Genomic DNA, 20,570 nt, shown 5'->3' on the forward strand with positions numbered 1-20,570 from the left:
ACCAGAGAGCATGGAACTTCACAACGTCATATTGTATCAATGCACATTTTAATTGGCATTTTCTTGCCCCGGCACTTGGCGCTCATCCTTTGCTCCTTGGTGGAGGGAAAATATGTCAGGACACTACTCATCGTTAGGCCCTGCTTGTGGGCAGGTTGCGTGTGAGCCGCGTTCTTCGGGAAATACTAGTTGCCTAGGGTGGTTTTAGTTGGACGGTTAAACACCCCGGTCCAAAGTTCTCTCATGCGCATTTTAAAGTCATTGGCGACTTGCAACATTCCACCTCTGCATGCAATTCCCACACATTCATGCGCAGTTCTTGCGTACGAGTAATTCGTACATGTCTACCACTGTTGTGTCAACTCCTGCTACTGTTCCGAGAAGATTCCATCCGCCCGTGACTGTCTGTGGAGCATTTCAATAATACTAACACTAACATTGCGCCCCGCGCTACAACGTCATGTCTTTAACATTCGCTACTCCGGGTACCGTGGTTGGCTCCGATTACTAACTTATCGTAATCAGGGAAGGCAATCGGTTTCTTCGGGATTCCACTGTGCATTGTTTGCTTCCGCCACCGATCCAACACCAACAGCAGCCACGCATGTCAAAGTAGACTGGCACGGAACAGTGGTTCAAGGATAAATCGGATGGATATCCATCCCACACAAAGAGGTCCCTGCCACTTACAAGTCACAATATGAACAAGAGAGCGAAAACCGCCAGAAGGTGGTATACCTCATGAAGATTCATAGCGCGATCCATGACATTCATCCCCGACCCCAAATTCCAATGGAACGAGAGAAGGAAAGAGGGTCAGGCGCGATGCCCCAGAGGTTGCGCTGAGCAATGAGAAACAGAATCAGATTCCCAGAAAAATTTTCAATTCAGGGCCTGAGCCAAGCCTTGCATTGGCGGACGCCAATCAGTTCTGGAACACCCCATAAATCTTGGAATGCCTTTTTGGCTGCATCCATCCACAGAGCAGCTAGCAATGGCTAGTTTCTCACTATCCCAACTGGCAGCGAAGATGGTTGGCCCGCTGACACCCGAGTCTTCTGATGAATTCTGATGGCAGACAACGGAGACGGTAGGGAGCTGGGGGGAAGGGATGGAGAGGGGAATTTAGAGCGGCAATCGCAGTCAAAAATTTGGGCAGGGTTGACTTCGGAGAGAAAAAGATGGAGAGAGACAGGTAGCCTGATGGGAATGTTTACCTCTTGAGGGTGGGGTGAGGATTGGAATTGGAGCGGCGATCTCAGTTCGAAATTCAACAGAAACTCCACTTTCCTATTAAAAACCTACGGTATATGTGGGAGAGTTTTCCCATTGGATCTCATGGGGATTTTTACGTGGTTTCAATTGCACACCCTCCGGGCCGAATTTCAATATTGTGTTTTAAACCAAAGTCGACAGCAAGAATGGTCGAAATAATTATTAACCCACAGTAGAGTTTACTATTTTTAGGGACCATTATCTCTTTGAGCCTATTTCTTTTCCTCTCCTTCGCCTCTGCTTGCAGCTCACCCTGCGAATCTCTCATCCTCAATTAATCCCCCACTCCCAGATAAGAGGCCCAAAACTCCTCCCGGAGCACGATTTGAATTGCGACGGTGATGTGTGTCCCAGCGCTTTCACTGAGAGCGAAGGCTTCAGGATTCGCCCTTAGTTATGCATCCGTGCACGAATAGTAACGAATAGTACGTCACCAGACCGGAAAACCTGCTCGTTCTGTGCGGATCATTTCATCCCTGTCATTGTTGTTGCTCTGGCCTTTTGTTCCCGCTCAAAAATTTGGCTGTCACAGATGTCACTATAACTGCAGTCCTTCCTACTCCCCCCACCTCTCCAACTTTTTCCCTATAAGAAAAATGCACCTCTAAGCTGAACCTCGACTTACTCCGCGAATATAGCAGAGTCCAGTGCGAGAATCTTATTGCGATTTTGGACTGTTTGTTAGAGGATGTTGCGTGACATGGATGGGAGATGGTTATCCGGGAAGTGTATTCGTATGTTGTGAGAGGGCTTGTAAAAAGGGAATATCCAATACTGAAAGTAAAGCAAAGCAGACAGCGTGGTGCAAATTTATCCAAATTTTCACGACTGGACAGTGGGTTGGGTGGCATATTTGTTTAAAGACAGGAGGATACGATGTCCGGCCCTGTTTGTGCTGCTGAAACCAGATATCACTGTGAAGGAGGATCTCTGAATTGACGGGTATCTAAAGGAAGTAGGTCGTAGTTACATGTAGTTAATAAATACAAGCCAGAAAGCAAAATGAAATATTATCAACGCATGACAACGAAATAAACCCAGACCTCAGCCAGAAGTTTCTGTACGAAAACGTAGTATCACTGTGATTAAAACGGGATGAACGATTTTCCTTGTGAGAAAACTCCTATCAAAATATATGCACATAAATTGAGGTTTTCTTTATCTGTTTATACATCCTCCACTGCCCCAAGGGGCTGTCCGTATTTTACATACTGGCCCTTCTCAATACTCCATTTCCAGCCGCCTTCGCGATGCTCTCCCATCCACCCCAAGTCAAAACTAGGTCTGTCGCCCAACGGAGCCTCGAAAACCAACACAATCGAGCTCCCTAGCTGGAACCCGCCCATCTCCTCGCCACGCTGCAGCGCATGACCCGCCAGCGTCTTGCTTGCGTGTCGATACGTGGCCTCGGAGAAGCCTGAATAGATCTCACCGCGCTTTGCGGCGGCTGCAGCGACACGGTCAGCAGCAGTGTCGGTAGTCAGACTGTTGGTGCGCAGTTCAGAATCGAAGTTGATCTTAATAGATCCGACATTTGTAGCGCCAACGGGCGTCATGCTGAAGAAGCCCCAGCGCCATCGACCAAGAAGGACAATTCGTTCGTTAAGCGTAAATAGGCCTGGTAGGGTTCGTTGGAGGTATGGAGAGACGGAGAAGAGTTCTCCGGCGAAATGGCGTCGGCTTTCGACGACCCAAGACACCGGGGAGTGAAATCGGTGGTAGTCTCCTGGTGCTAAGTAGATGACAACGTAGAATAGTGCTCGGTTCGATGTGGGTTTGGGCATATACCAGGCTGTTTGGCCTTTGGCGAGATCGGCCCTAACTTTGGCCTCTGAGCTGGAGCTCGAATGCATTGATGCATCCATCGATTTGTCTCTATCAGGCGCCTTGCCCGTCCCTGACAGTAATGTTGGGAGTGTGTAAGTGATACCATTCATTTTCGCAAAGTTCTCATCTGCGGTCACATTATCGGGGTCTTTGTTGCTGCTGTGCTCGCTATGGTGTACAGGGCTTTTGGTAGGGTGTACTGCCTCGTGGCTTGGGCTCATCATTTCATGTCCTAGCAGAGCATCTAGGCTGTACGTCATACCCTTGACCTGCTCGACTTCCCCATTTTCAATCATTCCGAATTGAAAGATGCGTCCATCGGATGGTGACAAAATGGAAAGGGGGTTTGGATCAAGGGGCCGAACGCCCGGCTTAAGCTCGCGATAGAAGAAAGAGGCAAGGTTAGGGTAAGTATGGAGATCGGGCTCTGCTATTTCATCTAGATTGACGCCAAAAATCCAGGAGTAAAGCTTGAAGCCTGGAACGCGGAGATAGTAAGGAATGACTAATTCATTGAAACGTCCCCAAAGACGAGACATGGCTTTCAATGGAAGAGTAGACATAACTTGAACCTGCCATGGCCCGCTTGGACGGACTTTTCGTCGCGACGAAACCTCCTGATATCCATCCTTCTCACTGGTCTCTCGTTCTTCTCGTTCTTCTCGTTCTTCTTGTTCCTTCTCTGCGTTTTTAGACCTGAAAAATTGAACGAATCCTAAGAATGCGATACCCACCCCGACGGGGATGGGATACCACTCAACCTTTGTATTCCGCAGAGCAGTCCGTAACCTTGAATGGAACGACTCTTTTCCATTGCCATCTTGCTGCCACCTTCTGGATGACGACGAAAACTGCCTTCGAGGTAAAGTGATCCTCCTGCTAGGTTTGCATGGGATGACCTCAGCTGCAACGACATCCCAGGCTCTCAGAAACTGGGCAGGATTCCGATAGACAAACGCCCGTCCAACAAGCATGGTTGGCGTCTGTTACTGTTAGGTTTACCAAAGGTGGCCCATATATCACCTTGTCATGGCCCTGGACAGCGCAATCATGACCACAAATTAATTGACTCTCAAGCGATGAACGTACAGTGCATGAGCATCTGTTGAACATAAAGGTACAACCGTGTTTTAGTTCTTTAGACACTAAAGCTTTGGGTTTATGTTAGTCCGAAGCCGAGTTGTCTGCTGAGTCAGCCACTCTAGCTGATTCTTATTTTAGAAATTCAACTTCATTAAAGCTGGCATCTTGAGCATTGGCAGAGAGGAATAAACAATAGACAGATGGAGGGATGAGTCGCATTTCTAAAGCATATACCCTCTTTGACCCCTCTCTGTCATTCATTTGTGCCATGAGCCATTTTGCAGCCGTACATTGTTGACTAGTTTATCTACCACTATCTCCCCTCATACATTCATCCCCATGCCACTTGTTGTACAATCAACACTATGAGCTGGCTTTCATCCCGTATGTGAATTTCCTGAGGCAAGCATTTTCTGTAACGATAGCCTTTTGGATGTGGATGCTATTAAATAACCCGGGATATCCTCATCTCAACCCTCATATCCTGATTACAACCCTACGTCATTGTCTGGTATCTCCGCAAGTATTCCGACACCCGAATACTTGCCTTGCCCCTGGCATCTAGTGATACCGTAGGGTTCTTAGGGATGCTGAGACACAAGATGTCTACCGATATCCGTCACGATGATATGGGGACTTCAACTGAGTTAAGCGCCACCAGCTCCGATTTGCAAACCGTTGTCCTCCATATACTGTCTCCATCACTAGAAGCCCCAAATCGTGTGACACTGAATGACCTGCCTCTTACAATCAAAATCTTCGATCTGAAAACTCGACTGTCTGAAATGCTACCCAACCGTCCTCGTCCTGATATACAGAGACTCATATATCGGGGGAAACCTCTGGCGGACAATGAAGAGCAGCTGAGCAATATTGTGGAGCCAGCAGATGTATGTTCAATAATCGTTTTATATACCTGGAGTTCATATACTCACACATGATTTTTTTGTTGGTAATTAGGGCAGAGTACATACAATGCATCTTGTTCTTCCTCCTAATCGTGCCAAAATTCCCATTTCTCCTCCACCAAACCTCTTCTCAGATCTCAACACCTCCCCGCATGACTCTTCTGGCTTGCGTGCTCGAACAAACAATGTGGAACCAACTACACAAAGGCCACCCCGCTCACCCCAGTATCATTCTGATGCTTTGGTCAGCCAAGTCACTTCATTGCATCAGCAAGTTATAACACAGCATCAACAGCTGACTGCGCAAATCACGCAAAATGCGCGGATAACAGACAATAATCGCCCTGGTGATATCGCATTTTCAACAGCGACAAGTACATCAAATATTTCACTCCAGAATAGGCCTGAGAACTTTTCTTTGTTTGGCTCAAGACCAGGAACCCAGGGGACCAATCTGCAGAGTGAGAGGATAGGTTTGATGCCGAACAATGAAGGCCGCAATCCACCAGGAGCCTTGCCACCCAGCTATAGGACCACACAGTACAATATTACGGCGTCTCACCCTCCTCCCATTCAACGTACAGCTGGCTTTCCTCCCAGAGTTAGCAACCGTGTAGGAGATGGTGAGATTGGCATGGCACCCTTGGATGAAAACCGACAACAGAGAATTGCACACCTACTAGAGTACATCTTCAACATGGAGGGCCAACTCCGCCGGGGCATCCTCCCACCCATTGACGAAATTTCTCACATTCGCGTTCAGCTGTACCAGATTTTGGATGAACAGTATCACCAGCCCCTTTCTCCGAGAGATGGCATGCCCGAAGCTCTTCTAGGTCGGCTTGCATCACTTACCGCCCAAGCAGATCAGATCCGCATTTTGAGAGCCCGATCCCCATCATTCTCGCCCCAAAATTCCCTTTTTAGCCCGCCACAAACTACACAAGACAACATACAGTCGTCCGTATATTTACTCTCTTCTCCATCTGGTTACCATGCCGTTCTTGTGCCCCCAGCTGTTGGCACGGGGCATCTTACCAACCACCCAGCAATGCCCATATTTCATACTCACAGGGCAAGTCCTCACCCGCACAGAGTACCGACTCCACACCCGGTACTCCATTCCGCAACTAATGCCCCTGCTGTACCGGAGGCGGTTAACCAGGCCTTGAACCAAGCTGCCCTGCGGCGGCAACACCGGCCACGTTTGGGACAGCTAAGTTTCACTCGATTTCTCCGCCGTCTTTGGTTCTTTGTTCGTCTATACTTTCTCTGCTATCTCCTTAGCGAAGACGGTACATGGTTTAGGATTATTCTAGTTTCACTTTCGGTCCTCACTACCCTTTTATCGGAAACGGATATACCGCAGCGCCTGCAAAGAGCTATTATAGATCCATTGCAAAGACATCTTGAAAGTTTATTGCCTCTGGATGCTCACCATCCGCGAGAAATCAATATAGTGCCAAGAGCTGGTAACACAAACGCCCAGCCCGTCCATCCAATACAGCGAAATGGCGTTGACGGAAGTCTTCGGCCCCTTGATGGAACGCAGCAAAATGCAGCAACGGCCAACGGCGAAGCAGCTGGTTTTCTTCATGGACTCAGGAGGGCGGAACGGGCGCTTGCTCTTCTGCTGGCAACTCTGGTCCCAGGTGTTGGGGAACGCCATGTAGCGGCAAGAAACGCTGCAGTGGCTGCGAGGCAAAATGAGTTGGCTGCAAGGCGGGCGGCGGAAAATCAAGCTAGAGAGCAACAGAATGAAGACGCAGAAACGCAGAACAACGAAGCTGATGATGGCGGCGCGGATGCAGAACCGGAGAGGAGACCTGGCCACACGAACAACCGGGAAGAAAATCCGTTGGAGGCATAAAATTCACGAATACGCATGTACCCGTATTCTGTCAACTCATCAATGTTTCCTGTTCTCCAATTTGTTCTCCCTGCTTGCGTGTCTCCATTCTCTTCCTTGTTTGTGTTATATCCATATCCCGCATTCCCTTATACCCGTTCTTCGTCTACAAACATTTTCATCAAATTTTATTCTCTATAAGGGCTATTCGGTGTTCGTTGGATAAAATGACCTATTGTTTTGTGTTAATTATGAAATTAAAAAAAAAAAAAAAAAAAAAAAAATTTTTGAAAAAAAAGTTAATGCCATGGTTAGCGCTTTCATTCATGCCTTTGAGCCATATCGAAGCTTGTGTTAATTTTGTCCTGATTGTATGCATGTTATATAGGGAAAATAGAGCAGTTGTGTAACTTCGAACTCCCTTCTTCACTCAATGCATTCTTGGGCTTCGCTCGCTGTGCTATAGGCGCCCTGTCTCCTTGACCAAAACTGAGGATGTAGCCAGGTGGGCTGTGCAGTGCTTAAAGGTGATAGATATCATACCGGCACTGGAAGAGATGACGCATCATCCTGAGTCAGGAGTGAAGAATGCCTACACAACCAGCAGCTCTATTTCAGTATTCTTCACCCCCCTCCGGCCGCTTCCAACGACCATCCAATAACTTAACCCTCGTAGTAGTGCTCCTAACCTCAGTCTTCGCCTGACCAACATATCTATCGGCCCCAAAACCACTCCAGCACAGCTCTTTCTCAGAATCGCAAGAAAGTGTTCTGTGCGTGGGGAAATATATATATTAACCTATTACTTTGCAATCGCGTCTCGACACCCGCTTGCGTATCTTTGCACCTGGCTCGTCAGGTTCCACACCCAATATGGATAATTTGGAACGGGCGACGTGCCACCGTTCATAGCGTTGGCGTAATAATTGGGGGGGGAAAGGGGGGGAATTGTGTATGTCTTCTTCCCCTTGTACCAGAGTGGTAAGCTGGATGATTTTCGAGGGAGATGATTTGCGGATGGTTCCCAGTCGAATGATCGTGACGCCCGTTCTCACAACACCGGACTCTGCCCCTACTCTGCCCCTCCTCAGCACCAGACCAACCAGACCCACAAGGGGAGAACGCCGTCGAGGTCAGACTGGTGCCTGGTGCAAAATCCTGCCTCGGACTGTTTCCCGTCTTTCCTCTGGTTCCTCTGGTTAAGGAGCCTAAGAGCGTTCACTAATGAACCCCCGGCCTGGCAGCGTAACCACAATCCAGAGACTTAGATGCTTAGACCATCTTTCAGCTAGTCATTAATCTTAACCCACCTCCTCCCCCCCGGACAAGAATTAAATTTCTATAGGCCAGATCAGGGATTTCTGCCTTTCATTTCCCCCTATGACTATATATATATATATATATATATATATATATCCGACACAATGTAAAATATCAAAAAATAATTCACTCCTTCAAAACCAACTTTATCGTCGCTCATTAACTCTGTTTTTCCGCATCTCAAATTCTGGATCTGCGCTTTTGCCATCTTCATATTAAACTATCTGTTTTCACCCTATACGATGCATATCCACTTGGCTCTCGTGTCTCTCTGCCTTTTTGGCCTAAGCTCCGCTCAACAGAGCAGCGTAACAAAACTGAACCTTCCTCGGTCAATAGTTGACTCTCAAAAAATCGAGGCGTCGGTGGTTAAAGCGGTAAGCTGACATAATCTCTTGTTTCCAACCATGTTAACTTATTATTAAATGTCGAAGTAAAAAAAAAAAAAAAAAAAAATACAAATCGAGAAAACTTTAATCTAAAAAAAAAAAACACTCTCTTTCTTAGGATTCTTCTTCCACGGTATATTGGCTCAATTGCCCCAAAAGGGCCGATTCCTCTGAATGCTTTTTGCCAGGCGTAAACCTCAAGCAAGCACGAAACGAAATTGGACTGGACTATTCAGCGCCAGGTTACGAAGGAGGGTAAGAAGTTGGCCGTGCAAAGAAATGGGGGAGCAAATGATAAAAAAAATAAAAAAAAATAAAAAAAAATAAAATAAAATAAAAAAAAAAAAAAGTTGCAAGCAAGCAAGCTTACCAATCCCACCTAGCATGATGAGCTTCCGCTTGGAGTGTCAACTCCAAACCGCCTTCATCGACTGCGCGCGTCTCCAGTTGACTTCCAGTGACGGGAAAGATTGGGCCACCGTGGTATCAACCGATATCGTATTCCCCGCCACCTTATTCGCTTCCATAGATGTCACGATTACGGCTGGTTTGGAGAAGTTGAAGGGTGCGGCGACAGCAACCCCAGTGCCCACTACCAGCGCGGAGAGCTCGACAGGAACTGGAGCTGGAGCTGGTGGAGCTGGTAGAGCTGCTCCGACTGGAACTAGTGCGGCCGCAACCGCGGGCGAGAGCGGTGGTAAGGCTGCGCCGAGCAGCAGTCAGGGACATGCTGCTATGCCTCTAGCCACGGCTGCGGCTAGCTGGGGGGTTATCGGTGGTGCTGCTATGGCTGTTGCTGCGCTTGCCATGTGATTGAATGGGGTTATTTCTGGAAATGTTGGAAGCTGTAGACGAATGCAAATTATCCGCTACCCCCTATATTGTTTAATAGTTGCAGTGTCCTATACATTATGTATGGAGAGTAGTTTCCTGCTATTCTTTCACTCCATGGCTCTGCTCTGCTTACAATTTGTATAATATCCAACGCTACAGACGCAAAAACATAACCCGGTGGCTACGTATATGGTAGATTATTCCAGACTTGAGATCTTGTAGAATAATGTAGTAAATAAAACAACGTCAACACAGGCTCGGCCACCCAGCGTCTTAGATATTTTGCGTTGTGGAAGTAGTATTTTTCTGCAAATAAAAGATGCCAATGTTGATTCCCAGTAAAGACTGCCTTCGGTTCATCCTTAGACCCCCACAGTTAAATAGCGCATTGTGAGCACTTTTGACTTGCAAAAATCAATGTGTTGCTCGCGAGCTAATCATAAGCCAACGCTAGAAAAATCCTATTCTGATTCAATTGAAAATTCTCCACAAATCATATGCAATGATGGGTGTCAGAAAACAAAACCCCGTTATTCTCTTTCACGCCACCACGATGTGGTCATACGGGCGAGTAGTTCTTGGATGATGGATGCCCAGTTGGATAGATTGTCAGAGAGACAAGTCGTACCGAGAAAAGATGGAAAAGAGACAAAGGAAGAAAGGAGAAAAATATGTTCTGGCTGGCTGGCTGGCTGGCTGGCTGGCGCGCGAGCCGCTCTTCAACAATAGGATACAGTTAGATCGCGGATGGAAATCTTTAAAGGATCTGGCAGCCGCAGCGGGATTGAGACAGCAGGATCAAGACGAGTCCAAAAGGCGGAGGGATCCTTAAAGAGTTCAATTTTCTACAACATGGATTCGAGGGCGGGGGAGACCTTCTGCTCTGCAATAATAGCCAACACGGCAGGCCGGGTGGCGCAGCCCTGCTCAGCCTTATTGCATGTATTACAACACGTTCAAGAGGACAAATCATGGATGATGGTTGCAACGAACGGAAATGACTTGTTGTAGAATGATGAAGGGGGCTTGGACTCTGGAATTATTCCGAGGAAATTCGGCGGGCCGCATTGAGATCCCCAGCCCTTGAACTAAAATGACTAAAGATAAACTACTCTACATGGATTGATCTATCTCAAGTTGCCCAGACAGAGAACCTAGCAATGCCGCGACGACAACGAAACAAAACAAACGGCTGGTCGGAGTAAGGGTTGCGTATAGAAAGCTGAAATCTTTTGGCGAACGAAGATCCATCTTTCCCTTGTTTGACTAGTCCATATCATGCTTTTCTCGAAGGCTTTGAGGTTGGTTGCAGAGAGGGCGCCTGGGTTAATAAATGTATTTTTATCCTTAGCTAGCGATCCATTCGGCAGTACAATTGGGGGAGCTCGTCACCAGCTAGCTCATTTGCCATCCGGCATACTCCGTAAATAGAGACATAGATCAATCCTCACCCCCAGAACAAGGAGTGTGGGATGAATTGGAAGTCAATCGGAGTGAGCTTGGAAGATCAGACCTGAGGCTATAACTAACTATTTAGAGTTGGCTTTGGATCGCGGCTCTGTCGTGATATCCGCCAAATCAGAGCAAGTAAACCCGCCAGAAGCCTCACCCCAACGTTGTTCCGCCGTTGTTTATTGACGCTGCGAATGTCACCGAAGCTGGCGGGAGCAGATAAGACCCGGGACATCCATAGCTGGGAGCCCCCGTGAGTCTGCTGTTGCTCCGCTCACACTCATCTATAACATGCATATTTACATGCATGTCTGGATTAGCAGCCCAACTATGTAGTTATGCCCAAGGATTGTTGGACAAAGACAGCAAGACGGTGTATCAACGTTATAAATATGATGGACTCACTTCCTCAATCTCATCATCTCCGCTATGCAGCCCAACTGCATCTTGGAAATTACTCGGTAGGTAATCTATCAATTCTCCAATCAATCAATCAATAAATCAATCAATCAGAAAGAGAAAAAAAAAATCACCTACATGGTCACGCTGTTCTCTTCATTTTGCTCTCAGTATCTTCGACAGATCATTTCTGCAAAACATGATTATTCTCCAAGCAACCTCTCTTCTCCTGACAGCTGTCACTCTCCACTATGCCTTTGTCAGCGCACTCCCAACATCAACTCCAGTTTCCCGATCCCCAGTACCCAGCACCTCGTCTTGTCAGAGGACCGAGGTGGCCTGCATCATTGACGGCAAGCAAGCCTGCTGTCCAGAGAATGAAATTCCCCTGGGCCCATTATCCCCGGTCAGTGGAGGGGACGGAGAGGGGGAAGAAGGCAGTGACTCCCAATCAGATTGCGATGGTATAACCCAATGGCACGAATCCAAGCCCGAAAGGAAGGTGTGCAAAGCCGGCGAGAAAGGGAAGCTCTACAGGCCCGAGATGAAAACCATGGTCAATGGCCAACTCGTCACCAATGTCGGGGACAATCTCGCCTTATCCAAGAAGGATTCGTCCAGGCAAGATCAGCAAATGACCTTCCGCCCCCCCGAGGGGGCTAAGGGCTGCGCCATCAATTGGAGCGTGGCTGCTGCACGCAGCTTCAGCGTAAAGGGCAATGGTTACGCCAAGCTCACCCCCGTTGGATCGAAGGACAGCGTTGGTGCCGCGGATTTCACCAACTGGCCTCAGGTTATTGGCATGCAAGATCACGTTGTTGTTCCAAGGCAGGATTGCAAGGAGGAGATGCAATATACAGTGGCTTTGCAGGAGGACGGTGAGGTATCGCTTAAGCAAAGTAAAGATAACGGATTTTACATGGAATATATTTGTTAAAGATGAATGTTGGCATGATGGGAAAAGAGTGGGATGACGTTAGGGAATAGGACTTTTTGCTTTTGTGTTTGCATCCATCCATCTCGGTTGAGTTCCCCAAGGGATCATGGATATCACGCATGTACATCAAGATATAGACTGGATATTTTGCGATTGGATGAATGTCATGACAGACCCTACAAATATTAGGGTGGTTTTCATTACACGTATAACCATTGGAAATCGATAAGCAAGATAGTCCTGATAAAACAATAAACACCACTACAGATGAAAGAAAGAAAGACGCATCCTGGAATCGCTAGTCTAGATTTCCTCTAGTGTATCCAGATGCGGATCGTAATCGATGCATCGGTGTATTAAATAAACCGGAATATAAATAGCATTTATCCCTACCGTAAACAATTTCTTCGAATTTGAAACGCGACGGGGTATATGTTGGATACAGGAGAATATGTACGTGGACGTGAACAATATGATATTGAGAGTACACACATCAAGAGAAAATCCTCTTTCATAACTTCGCAGGGGAACCTTCAGCACCAGTCAGCACCGCAGCTGGCGTTGTGTCGAAGTCTTCCTCTCCGTTAAAATGCCTAGAAACTCGTCAATAAACCCAATCTTTCACCAAAAAAAAAAGGGGGGGGTGGGAAGAACATAGAGCATACCATCCCCTCTCCTCCCCGCCGCTCAAAAACCCACAGTCCCCATTTCCAACGCAAATCCAACCACCCCCAACCCCGATCCCGCCCTGCCACTGCGGCACCCCCTTTCCGGAAAACAACTCCTCCCCCGACGCCTCTCCACCGCCGCCGCCGCGGGCCTCCCTCCTCTTCCTCACAAACGTCGACAAACTCGCCGTAAACGGCCTAAAGTCCTCAACGCACGTATCCTCAGGCATATCCCCCGTTAGCGCGCGGCCAATCGCGATCAACGGTGCAGCATGAGTACATATCAGAATGGCACGGCTCTGTTTCTGCTCTGCAGGATTGTCGCGCTCGTACTCGTCGAGCTCAGCATCAACCTGTGCGATTATAGCTTGGAGGGTTGTGGCGATGCGGTCATGGAGTATGGAGATGGTTTCGCCGTTGGCAAACGGGTAGACATGGGGTTCGTATTGGGAGTTGAGGAGGGTGGGGAAGAGGATGCGGAGCGTTTCTGGCGACGCGGGTGCTGGGTGCGTGAAGAATGACGAGGATCCGAACCATTCGCTGCGCAAGTGGGAGAGAGAAAGGAAGTTCACATCGGGTCAGACACATCGGGTCAGAAATTTTTCTTTTCTTTTCTTTTCTTTTCTTTTCTTTTTTTTTTTTGCGCCGTTCCATTTATTTGGTTGGTTCTCTCTTTCCAATGGGACTGGACTGAGACTCACCCAAGCCCATTCTCCATCCTCACATCCAAATCTATAAAAGTCTTCCTTTCCCGCTCTTGTCGGGCCTTCAGCGCCTCCACTGTTGGCTGTATGGTTTGCAAACATCTGTAGAATGGGCTACTGTAGACTCTACATGGCTTTGGGGAGAATTCATCATTGTTCAGGTGTGCAGCGAGCTCCTGCGATTGCCGCACACCGGGGCCTGTCAGTGTTGGGTCGACGGGTATGCCGGTGGGAGTGGGGTAGACGGAGTGGTAAGTGCCATTGTCAAGGTTTATGGTCCAGTTTAAGCGGTGCTGAGGGAATAACGGCGTGTTAGTTCAGGGTGGAACGGCGGTCGATTAGGGAGGGGAATACGGGGATGGCTAGGGGAGTAGAACATTACCCCATGTCGGGTCACATATATCCTATCCAGAGGCATTACAGGGAAAAGCGAGAAGATTAATAAAGAAAGCGTTGTCGTTTGCCTCGAAAATTAAAGGACGGAGACAGGAAATAGAATTTTTTGTCTTTGAAAAGAGGTTTCATTTACCGTTGTCGTTGATTAGGATTCTATCGGCCTCGCAGGATCGGCAAATGTTCAGCGTACCGCAACACCTCGGCTCGAGAATTCCAATTTGCAATCCGAAATACCGTGACAAAAGTATATATAATGTATGAGAAATTCATAGGGTCAGATAGTGCAGATTATTGAAGATAACCTATCTACAGATACAACCCTAATCTGCAAGCTAGCGCCATTCCGCTCGTTACAAGGAAGGACAGATGTCCATAGAATTAATGACATCACCCCTCAGCCCTGAAAGAAACTGGCTCAAGAACCGGAAGGACGTAATTAGTAAATTACAATAAGCTTTTATATTCGTGTATGGATTGTGATGATTTGTTCTTGATCTAGTAGAAGAATCCGATGACCTTTCCAGCAACATGCTTGCGTCTGGCCTCCTCGTGGTCCATAATACCAGCAGATGTGGTCAGGACAATGTAACCGAACTGACGTGAGGGAAGGAGTTTGACAACCCACTTCTCGAGGTCGCGAAGCTGAACGTTGTAGCGGGGAGAGATAACACCGGTCTTGTTGAGGCTGTTGAAAAGGAACCAAGTTAGTAGAGTGTTTAGAATAATATTTACCTGAAAAGGATACATACCGTCCATTAAGCTGGATGACGATTTTGCCAGAGCGGTGGTCATCTACCTCCTCAAACTCTCCAATGTAACCTGAAATAAAAAGTAAAGAAATTTATCAGTAATGTGACGATGGATTAAATGTTACCAACCACAGAAAACAATAGACAGGAAACTTGTAAGGTCAACGCCAAAAAAGCTTTAATATATCGGGCATTTAAAGGGCAGACGTCGTAGAGTGGTTTTACAGATCGAGATCGCCGCCTAGTTATCAACCCGAATGTTTGTTTTCGTATTATGCCTCCTGGTGCTTACACCAGCGCAATGCGTTGCCAATAAGTTCCAACCATAAATTCTGACCAAGGAAATGAAGAAAGAAGAGAATAAAACGAGAATAAAACGAGAATAAAACTCACCATGCTTCTGCATGACAGATAGGAACTTGACAATGACCTTGGAGCTAGGTCTAATGAGAACCTGGCGTTTGCCAGACTTCTCAGCGTTGTTGATAGCATTCAGCGCATCATTGAGGACACTAGTTTTGACCATATTGGTAGCTTATAGGAAGAGGGCACACAAGCCTCGTTGGGATGAGATTCTCAGTTCGAAGGAGGCGAGGGAAATGAGGTATCTATATTTTACAACGGCGGAAAATGAAATGCAGTAACGAAATCATTCCGTCCCTCCCGCGGAGGGAGAAATCGAATAATTCCATCACACAATTCATGACAAACAAGTTAGCTATCAGCAGTCTTTTCGAGCGCAAAGAGTGCCACCCCATCGCAAACCTCGTTTATGAGGTAAGATTGTAGGAGGTTCTTAAGCCCGTGCCGTGGAGGGAAAAGCGTATCATCCTGCGACCAGCACTCCGAAAATCGACATCATGTTTGCGAGCGCACAGTCCAGGATGATTGCTTTTCCCAGACTAGTCGAGGGGCCATTGAAGCGAAAATAGAAGCATTTCGGACATATAAGAATCACATACCTCGATGGACAATATTGGCGACGAGTGCTTGATAAGGGGGTTGATGGCTTGAATTGAGGTTGAAGTCTGTCGATTTTGAAAATTTGGTTGGAGCCGCTAGTGCGACCGGTTAGGGTTTCTCGCCATTTGCCCTAATAACATCACGTGATATTTAAAAAAAAGTCAATCCGGCAATGTTGTGCAATTCACGACGAAAAGAGAATGGTTTCTAGAAATATATGGAGAGAAATTGAGCTGCCTTTTGGAATAGTCGATGGTTTGGGTCTTAGATATCCCGCTCGCTGGGATAAACATGTAGTTAATACGTCAATGAAAACGGCAAGTACAGTATGGAGTACAGACCCTACTAAAGAGTTAATTTATGCTGGGATCATGAGGGATCGGCCACCGTTCCGATGAACCTTAACCACTAATTAGAAACAACCAAATACATAATGATGATGATATATGTGGAGTATATAACAATAAAAATTCACTTAGATTCAAAAACCACCCGTTTATTTATTTATTAATTCGGCACGCTGTGTGGGATGGTAGTAGGAGAAAGGATACATGATTTATTGGGCATACATGAATTCTAGTGCAGGTATAATAAGTTGAGGGTTGCAAGAAGGAGGGATAAAAGAAATGAAAAAGAGAGGACAAACCAGGGTCTTTTTAAGTGTACGGCTATGGTAAGGGAAAAGGGGATATATAGCATGTGTATTTGTGTGTATACGTTTTTGGGTGTATTGGGGGGAAATGAGGATCGGTGGATACTTCTCAAAACAAGCATCACCTGCTCCTCATCGTGGGGCAAAGTATTGATGACGAGAGATGAAACCCGATTTGGACTTGGGGTGGGGGATGACATGTGCTTGGGGAGGGGATAGGGGACAGAGGGGGAAGAGCTAATAAGGGCAAGGGAATTGGAAAGTTGTTTGAATGCTTGCTGTGGCGGGGAAAAGTTACACTATGTTCATATTCGACGGGAAGAGAGAAATATGGGGTGGGTTAAGGGAGAATAACATGTGCAGTGTTTAGGGGTAGGGCTGGGGACCGGAATGTTTTAATGTGGGCAGATACGTAGCTGCGACCAGCTAAGTCGACTGGGGAAAGGCTTGAAGAGGGGGCTGGCAGGTTCCTGGGGTGTTTTTTCCCCCTTCCTTTCCTTTTTCTAAAAAAAACCTCGATTTAACTATCCAATCCATACTACCGGAGCCAGAACATTGGGAAATATTTGCAATCGTGATGCTTGTCTATTCTTCATTCATAAGTGCTCCAATCAGGGCGTCGCTTCCCATCCATTGGCGGACTGCTACTTAGGTAGCAGGACGTGGGATTGTCTTTAGGGAGAGCCAATGTTCGTACAAAAAACGGACAGGAACACTTTAACGGCGAAATATCGCACAAATAAAGCTGGCATACTGTCACTTCCTATTTACGACATAGCTTGCGCCGTTGCAAGGCCGATTTGGCGTTTCACCTGCTCACGAGCCCATCTGGCTGTTTCAATTGTGCGGGCCCCGAACTCACGATTTGTCCGGGTTTCCCTAACCAAATTGGAGACGAAATCGTTACGGAAGAACGGCGCAAATTCACCACTGGGGAATGTATCGGCAAGATCTCTGTGAGACTTGTTAGGAGTCTACTAGTTCGATAATCATGAGAGCATAAATTCACGAGTAAAATTAAATATAAGACGTACCCAATAACACCCATACTAGCTCTGAGAAGGCCTTCGCTCCGATTCGTATCTTGAGCAATGATATTTAGCAACTGGAAAATCGACTCCACATATGGATGCAATGCGTTAACTGCGAAAATCATAATAAATATTAGCTTCCTAATAACGGCTTGGGTGAATGGAGTGCTACTAGTATATACCATTTGGTGTGCCCTTGTACGCAAGTAGAATGCCACCCCAAGCATCCATAATCCCTTCTCGAAGGGAAACAATATAATCAAGCATATCGAAGGACACATCAGGAGAAGCCGTCACACCAGATGCCTGCTGCAGCACGCCAGCGACAACAACCAAATATGTCTCAAAATGGGTCCCGATAGCCTGAGCAATGTCCCCAAAAGTCTCGAGGATCGATGGTTTGAGCTGGTTGCTGAGTGTAGTGCTCTAGACCAGTGTTAGTAGATGAGAAATATGGATAAATATAATTACATGCAAGGAGCGGAGGCAAATCTTTTCGTACCCTCAAGTTGTTGAGAAGATGATTCATGAACGTATCACAGTAAGGTTGCGCCTTTTCGCCCAACGATCGAGTGATATCGCTAACTAATCCAATCGCCATGGCACAGAGGGCAGCCTCTTCCTGATTACCCAGGGCATTATAAAGGAACGGAATGAACGAATCCATATACTTGAGGAAATCTGTCTCAAGAGCGCTGGCTATCGAGCCAACAGTGGCAAAGACGGTATCTGGAACACTTGATTTCGGAGGTACAGTGGACAAAACTTGCAACATAACGTGCATGATACGATCGGCTTGAGGCTTGATCTCTCCTTCTAGTCGTTGCACAATAGCCTTGACTGATGTTAAGATATTTACTTTAGTTAAGTACGTAGGCACAAGGGAGAACCTACCAATAGCACACTCGTCAAGCTGGTTTGCATTTCTTCAAGTGTGATACGATCTTCAACGCTGACAACCTGTTGTTGCATAGGAACTGTTTGCTCCAGTCTTTGAATGATAACGTCAGAAAGGTTGGCAACGATGGGAAGGCTATCATTAGCAGCATTTGTCACAAAAGCGTTAAGAACCTCGTAGGCAGCGGTTCGAAGCTGATTATCAGTGTCGTGTCTATGATCTAAGTCAGCAAGAATTGGCGGAAAATAATTTCCCAAATCAAAACTCGAATCTTTACCTCTCTGTAACAGTGAGCAGCGAAGTAACACTGTCTTGGAAATGCTTCGATAGAGGGTTCGTCTGAGCACCAGCTTCACCAGCAAATCGTTCGGCAAGGTTCATCAAGGCCCAGCAGCAAGAACCAGCAATCTTCGGATTACTAGCCAACCCGTGGAACAAACATGAAATAAGCGGCTGCAAATGAGCTTCTGGGTCGATAGACTCAGAGCAATAATCACATATCCGGCCAAGAGCATAAGCAGCGGAATCTTTAACATGAACAACCTTATCATCCATCATTCCAATTAATACCGGAAGGGCCTGTTTGATCAGAGGATCCAGAGTTTGGACATCTGGCCCATCCATGATAGCACCGAACGAGGCCACTGCGGCATCCCGACGATGCCAATCCTCACTTCTCAAATTTTCCTCCACAAACGCCAGAACGGGTGGGATCACTTCAGCGGCAACGCACTGGGCATAGAGTTGCAGGGCTTGATAGGCGGCCCGAGAGGTATCATAGTCGTCATCAGCAGCATCCTCGTCCTGCTTGGTCATTAGCTGTAGCAGGACAGGAACAACCTCCCTGCAAGCAACCCGTGCAAAACTGAAAAATGGGCGAATTTCAGTGGACCCTTCCGCTTGTGCCTACATTTATATATGTTAGAGACCGCATGATCAAGGCGTACGTATATAAGATCAATGTGGGAAAACAAGTCAACACAGGGAAAAATACTAACAGCAGCGTTATCATCTTCTATGGCAATTTCCTCTTCACAAACCGTGCACCAGAACTCAATAGCAAGCTTTGCAACATCTTCTTCCTCACTTTTCATGCCTAGAATCGTCAAACCAAAGAGGGCCTTCTCCATATAAAAGCGCATCTTCTCATAGTAAAGGCCCATAATTCGGTTCAAGCAGCCAAAAGCGCCACTCTGTATCCGCGTGTCCTCGGCTTGTGTAGCCTCGCAAACAACCTGCATAATGTAATTTCGCTCGCCGTCATTTTCAAAGTTTGACCGCACAAATTCCATCGCATCACCCAAAGCCGTAAGGGCAGCATTTCGAACATCTGAATTGGTCTCTTCCCGTCGCGCACCCTGAACAACCGCTGTGAGTATCGCATTGGAATGAGCACTTAGGCTGTCGCGAAGCTCTGGTTCGTCCGTTTCGCAGATAAAGCCAATCGTGGTGAGAGATGCTTGTTTCAAATGATCTGAACCACTATTGACATTCTTTACAAGGGTATTCATCAACTCGGACCATTCGTTTCGCGGGAGCTCAATGGCAGCAATAGCGGCAATAAGCTGAGCCGCAGACTGTCCAGCTCTCGCATCATCTGATTCCAAAGTTTTCAATGCGAGCTCCTTGACGGTTTTTTTTACATCGGGGGGAAGCTGATGGACCCATTTCCCCTGGACTTCTCGCAATCGATCAAGCTCCCGGAACGTGAATGAGTTTTTCAGCGCAATACCAGCAGCAATTCGAACGGTTGCGGTAGCGGATTCGTTGGCAAGTTCCCCCGCGAGGGTCGTAAGGTAGGTGGCCTATACGAAATGAGAAAATGGAAAAGAAAAAATACATAAACAAAGGTTGGAATTCTTGCGCATATGAAAACGGAAAACATTTGTAATATCTCTCTAAAAATACAGGTAAACGCGTAGCGAGCTCCGTGTCTCATCAGGCTAAAGGAGAAAACAGGGAGTACATACGAAATCAACTTCAGCTGCATGTAGCAGTTGCTGTTCGGCATTTTGACGCGTTGCAGTATCTATATATCATCAATCAAACAGAAAGCAGGTCAGCCAACCAGGCATCAAGTTAATCTCTTCCACTGTATGAAATGGGAACGTACCAGTGGAGAGGGTGCCCGCCAACACCTGATTGACATCCATGGTTGATATATGTTCCTGAGCTTCTAGGCCCACTGTAGTCGCGTGGTTGTCACAGGAGGGGGGACAGGGTGGGGGGAGGTGAA

At 47.0% G+C, this 20,570-nt stretch overlaps 7 protein-coding genes across 7 annotated transcripts; 3 read left to right on the forward strand and 4 right to left on the reverse strand.

Moving 5' to 3' along the window:
* Positions 1 to 2,441: 2,441 nt before the first annotated feature.
* On the reverse strand, positions 2,442 to 4,076 carry PADG_06674 (phosphatidylserine decarboxylase; the record flags this gene model as incomplete). Its single annotated transcript, XM_010763889.1, has 1 exon — positions 2,442 to 4,076. One exon carries the CDS (start codon positions 4,074 to 4,076, stop codon positions 2,442 to 2,444), a length of 1,635 nt encoding a protein of 544 aa, XP_010762191.1.
* A 711-nt stretch (positions 4,077 to 4,787) lies between these two features.
* PADG_06675 (uncharacterized protein) lies at positions 4,788 to 6,963 on the forward strand (the record flags this gene model as incomplete). The annotated part of the gene is made up of 2 exons (XM_010763748.1): positions 4,788 to 5,075; positions 5,146 to 6,963. The coding sequence occupies 2 exons, from the start codon at positions 4,788 to 4,790 to the stop codon at positions 6,961 to 6,963; spliced, it is 2,106 nt and encodes a 701-aa protein (XP_010762050.1).
* Positions 6,964 to 8,504: 1,541 nt separating this feature from the next.
* PADG_06677 (uncharacterized protein) lies at positions 8,505 to 9,464 on the forward strand (the record flags this gene model as incomplete). The annotated part of the gene is made up of 3 exons (XM_010763890.1): positions 8,505 to 8,639; positions 8,770 to 8,906; positions 9,035 to 9,464. The coding sequence occupies 3 exons, from the start codon at positions 8,505 to 8,507 to the stop codon at positions 9,462 to 9,464; spliced, it is 702 nt and encodes a 233-aa protein (XP_010762192.1).
* Positions 9,465 to 11,535: 2,071 nt separating this feature from the next.
* PADG_06678 (uncharacterized protein) lies at positions 11,536 to 12,273 on the forward strand (the record flags this gene model as incomplete). The annotated part of the gene is made up of 1 exon (XM_010763749.1): positions 11,536 to 12,273. The coding sequence occupies one exon, from the start codon at positions 11,536 to 11,538 to the stop codon at positions 12,271 to 12,273; it is 738 nt and encodes a 245-aa protein (XP_010762051.1).
* Positions 12,274 to 12,784: 511 nt separating this feature from the next.
* Positions 12,785 to 14,063, reverse strand: PADG_06679 (uncharacterized protein; the record flags this gene model as incomplete). Its single annotated transcript, XM_010763891.1, has 4 exons — positions 12,785 to 12,866; positions 12,939 to 13,481; positions 13,643 to 13,938; positions 14,028 to 14,063. 4 exons carry the CDS (start codon positions 14,061 to 14,063, stop codon positions 12,785 to 12,787), a joined length of 957 nt encoding a protein of 318 aa, XP_010762193.1.
* A 473-nt stretch (positions 14,064 to 14,536) lies between these two features.
* Positions 14,537 to 15,316, reverse strand: PADG_06680 (40S ribosomal protein S22; the record flags this gene model as incomplete). Its single annotated transcript, XM_010763892.1, has 3 exons — positions 14,537 to 14,726; positions 14,791 to 14,860; positions 15,184 to 15,316. 3 exons carry the CDS (start codon positions 15,314 to 15,316, stop codon positions 14,537 to 14,539), a joined length of 393 nt encoding a protein of 130 aa, XP_010762194.1.
* Positions 15,317 to 17,172: 1,856 nt separating this feature from the next.
* On the reverse strand, positions 17,173 to 20,487 carry PADG_06681 (karyopherin beta; the record flags this gene model as incomplete). The annotated part of the gene is made up of 9 exons (XM_010763750.1): positions 17,173 to 17,359; positions 17,440 to 17,548; positions 17,619 to 17,862; positions 17,939 to 18,271; positions 18,331 to 18,547; positions 18,612 to 19,240; positions 19,333 to 20,139; positions 20,305 to 20,363; positions 20,448 to 20,487. 9 exons carry the CDS (start codon positions 20,485 to 20,487, stop codon positions 17,173 to 17,175), a joined length of 2,625 nt encoding a protein of 874 aa, XP_010762052.1.
* Between the last annotated feature and the right edge of the window lie 83 nt (positions 20,488 to 20,570).

The sequence above is a fragment of the Paracoccidioides brasiliensis genome (genome assembly GCF_000150735.1).
Source record: "Paracoccidioides brasiliensis Pb18 unplaced genomic scaffold supercont2.9, whole genome shotgun sequence".
In the NCBI taxonomy this organism is placed as follows: Eukaryota; Fungi; Ascomycota; class Eurotiomycetes; order Onygenales; family Ajellomycetaceae; genus Paracoccidioides; species Paracoccidioides brasiliensis.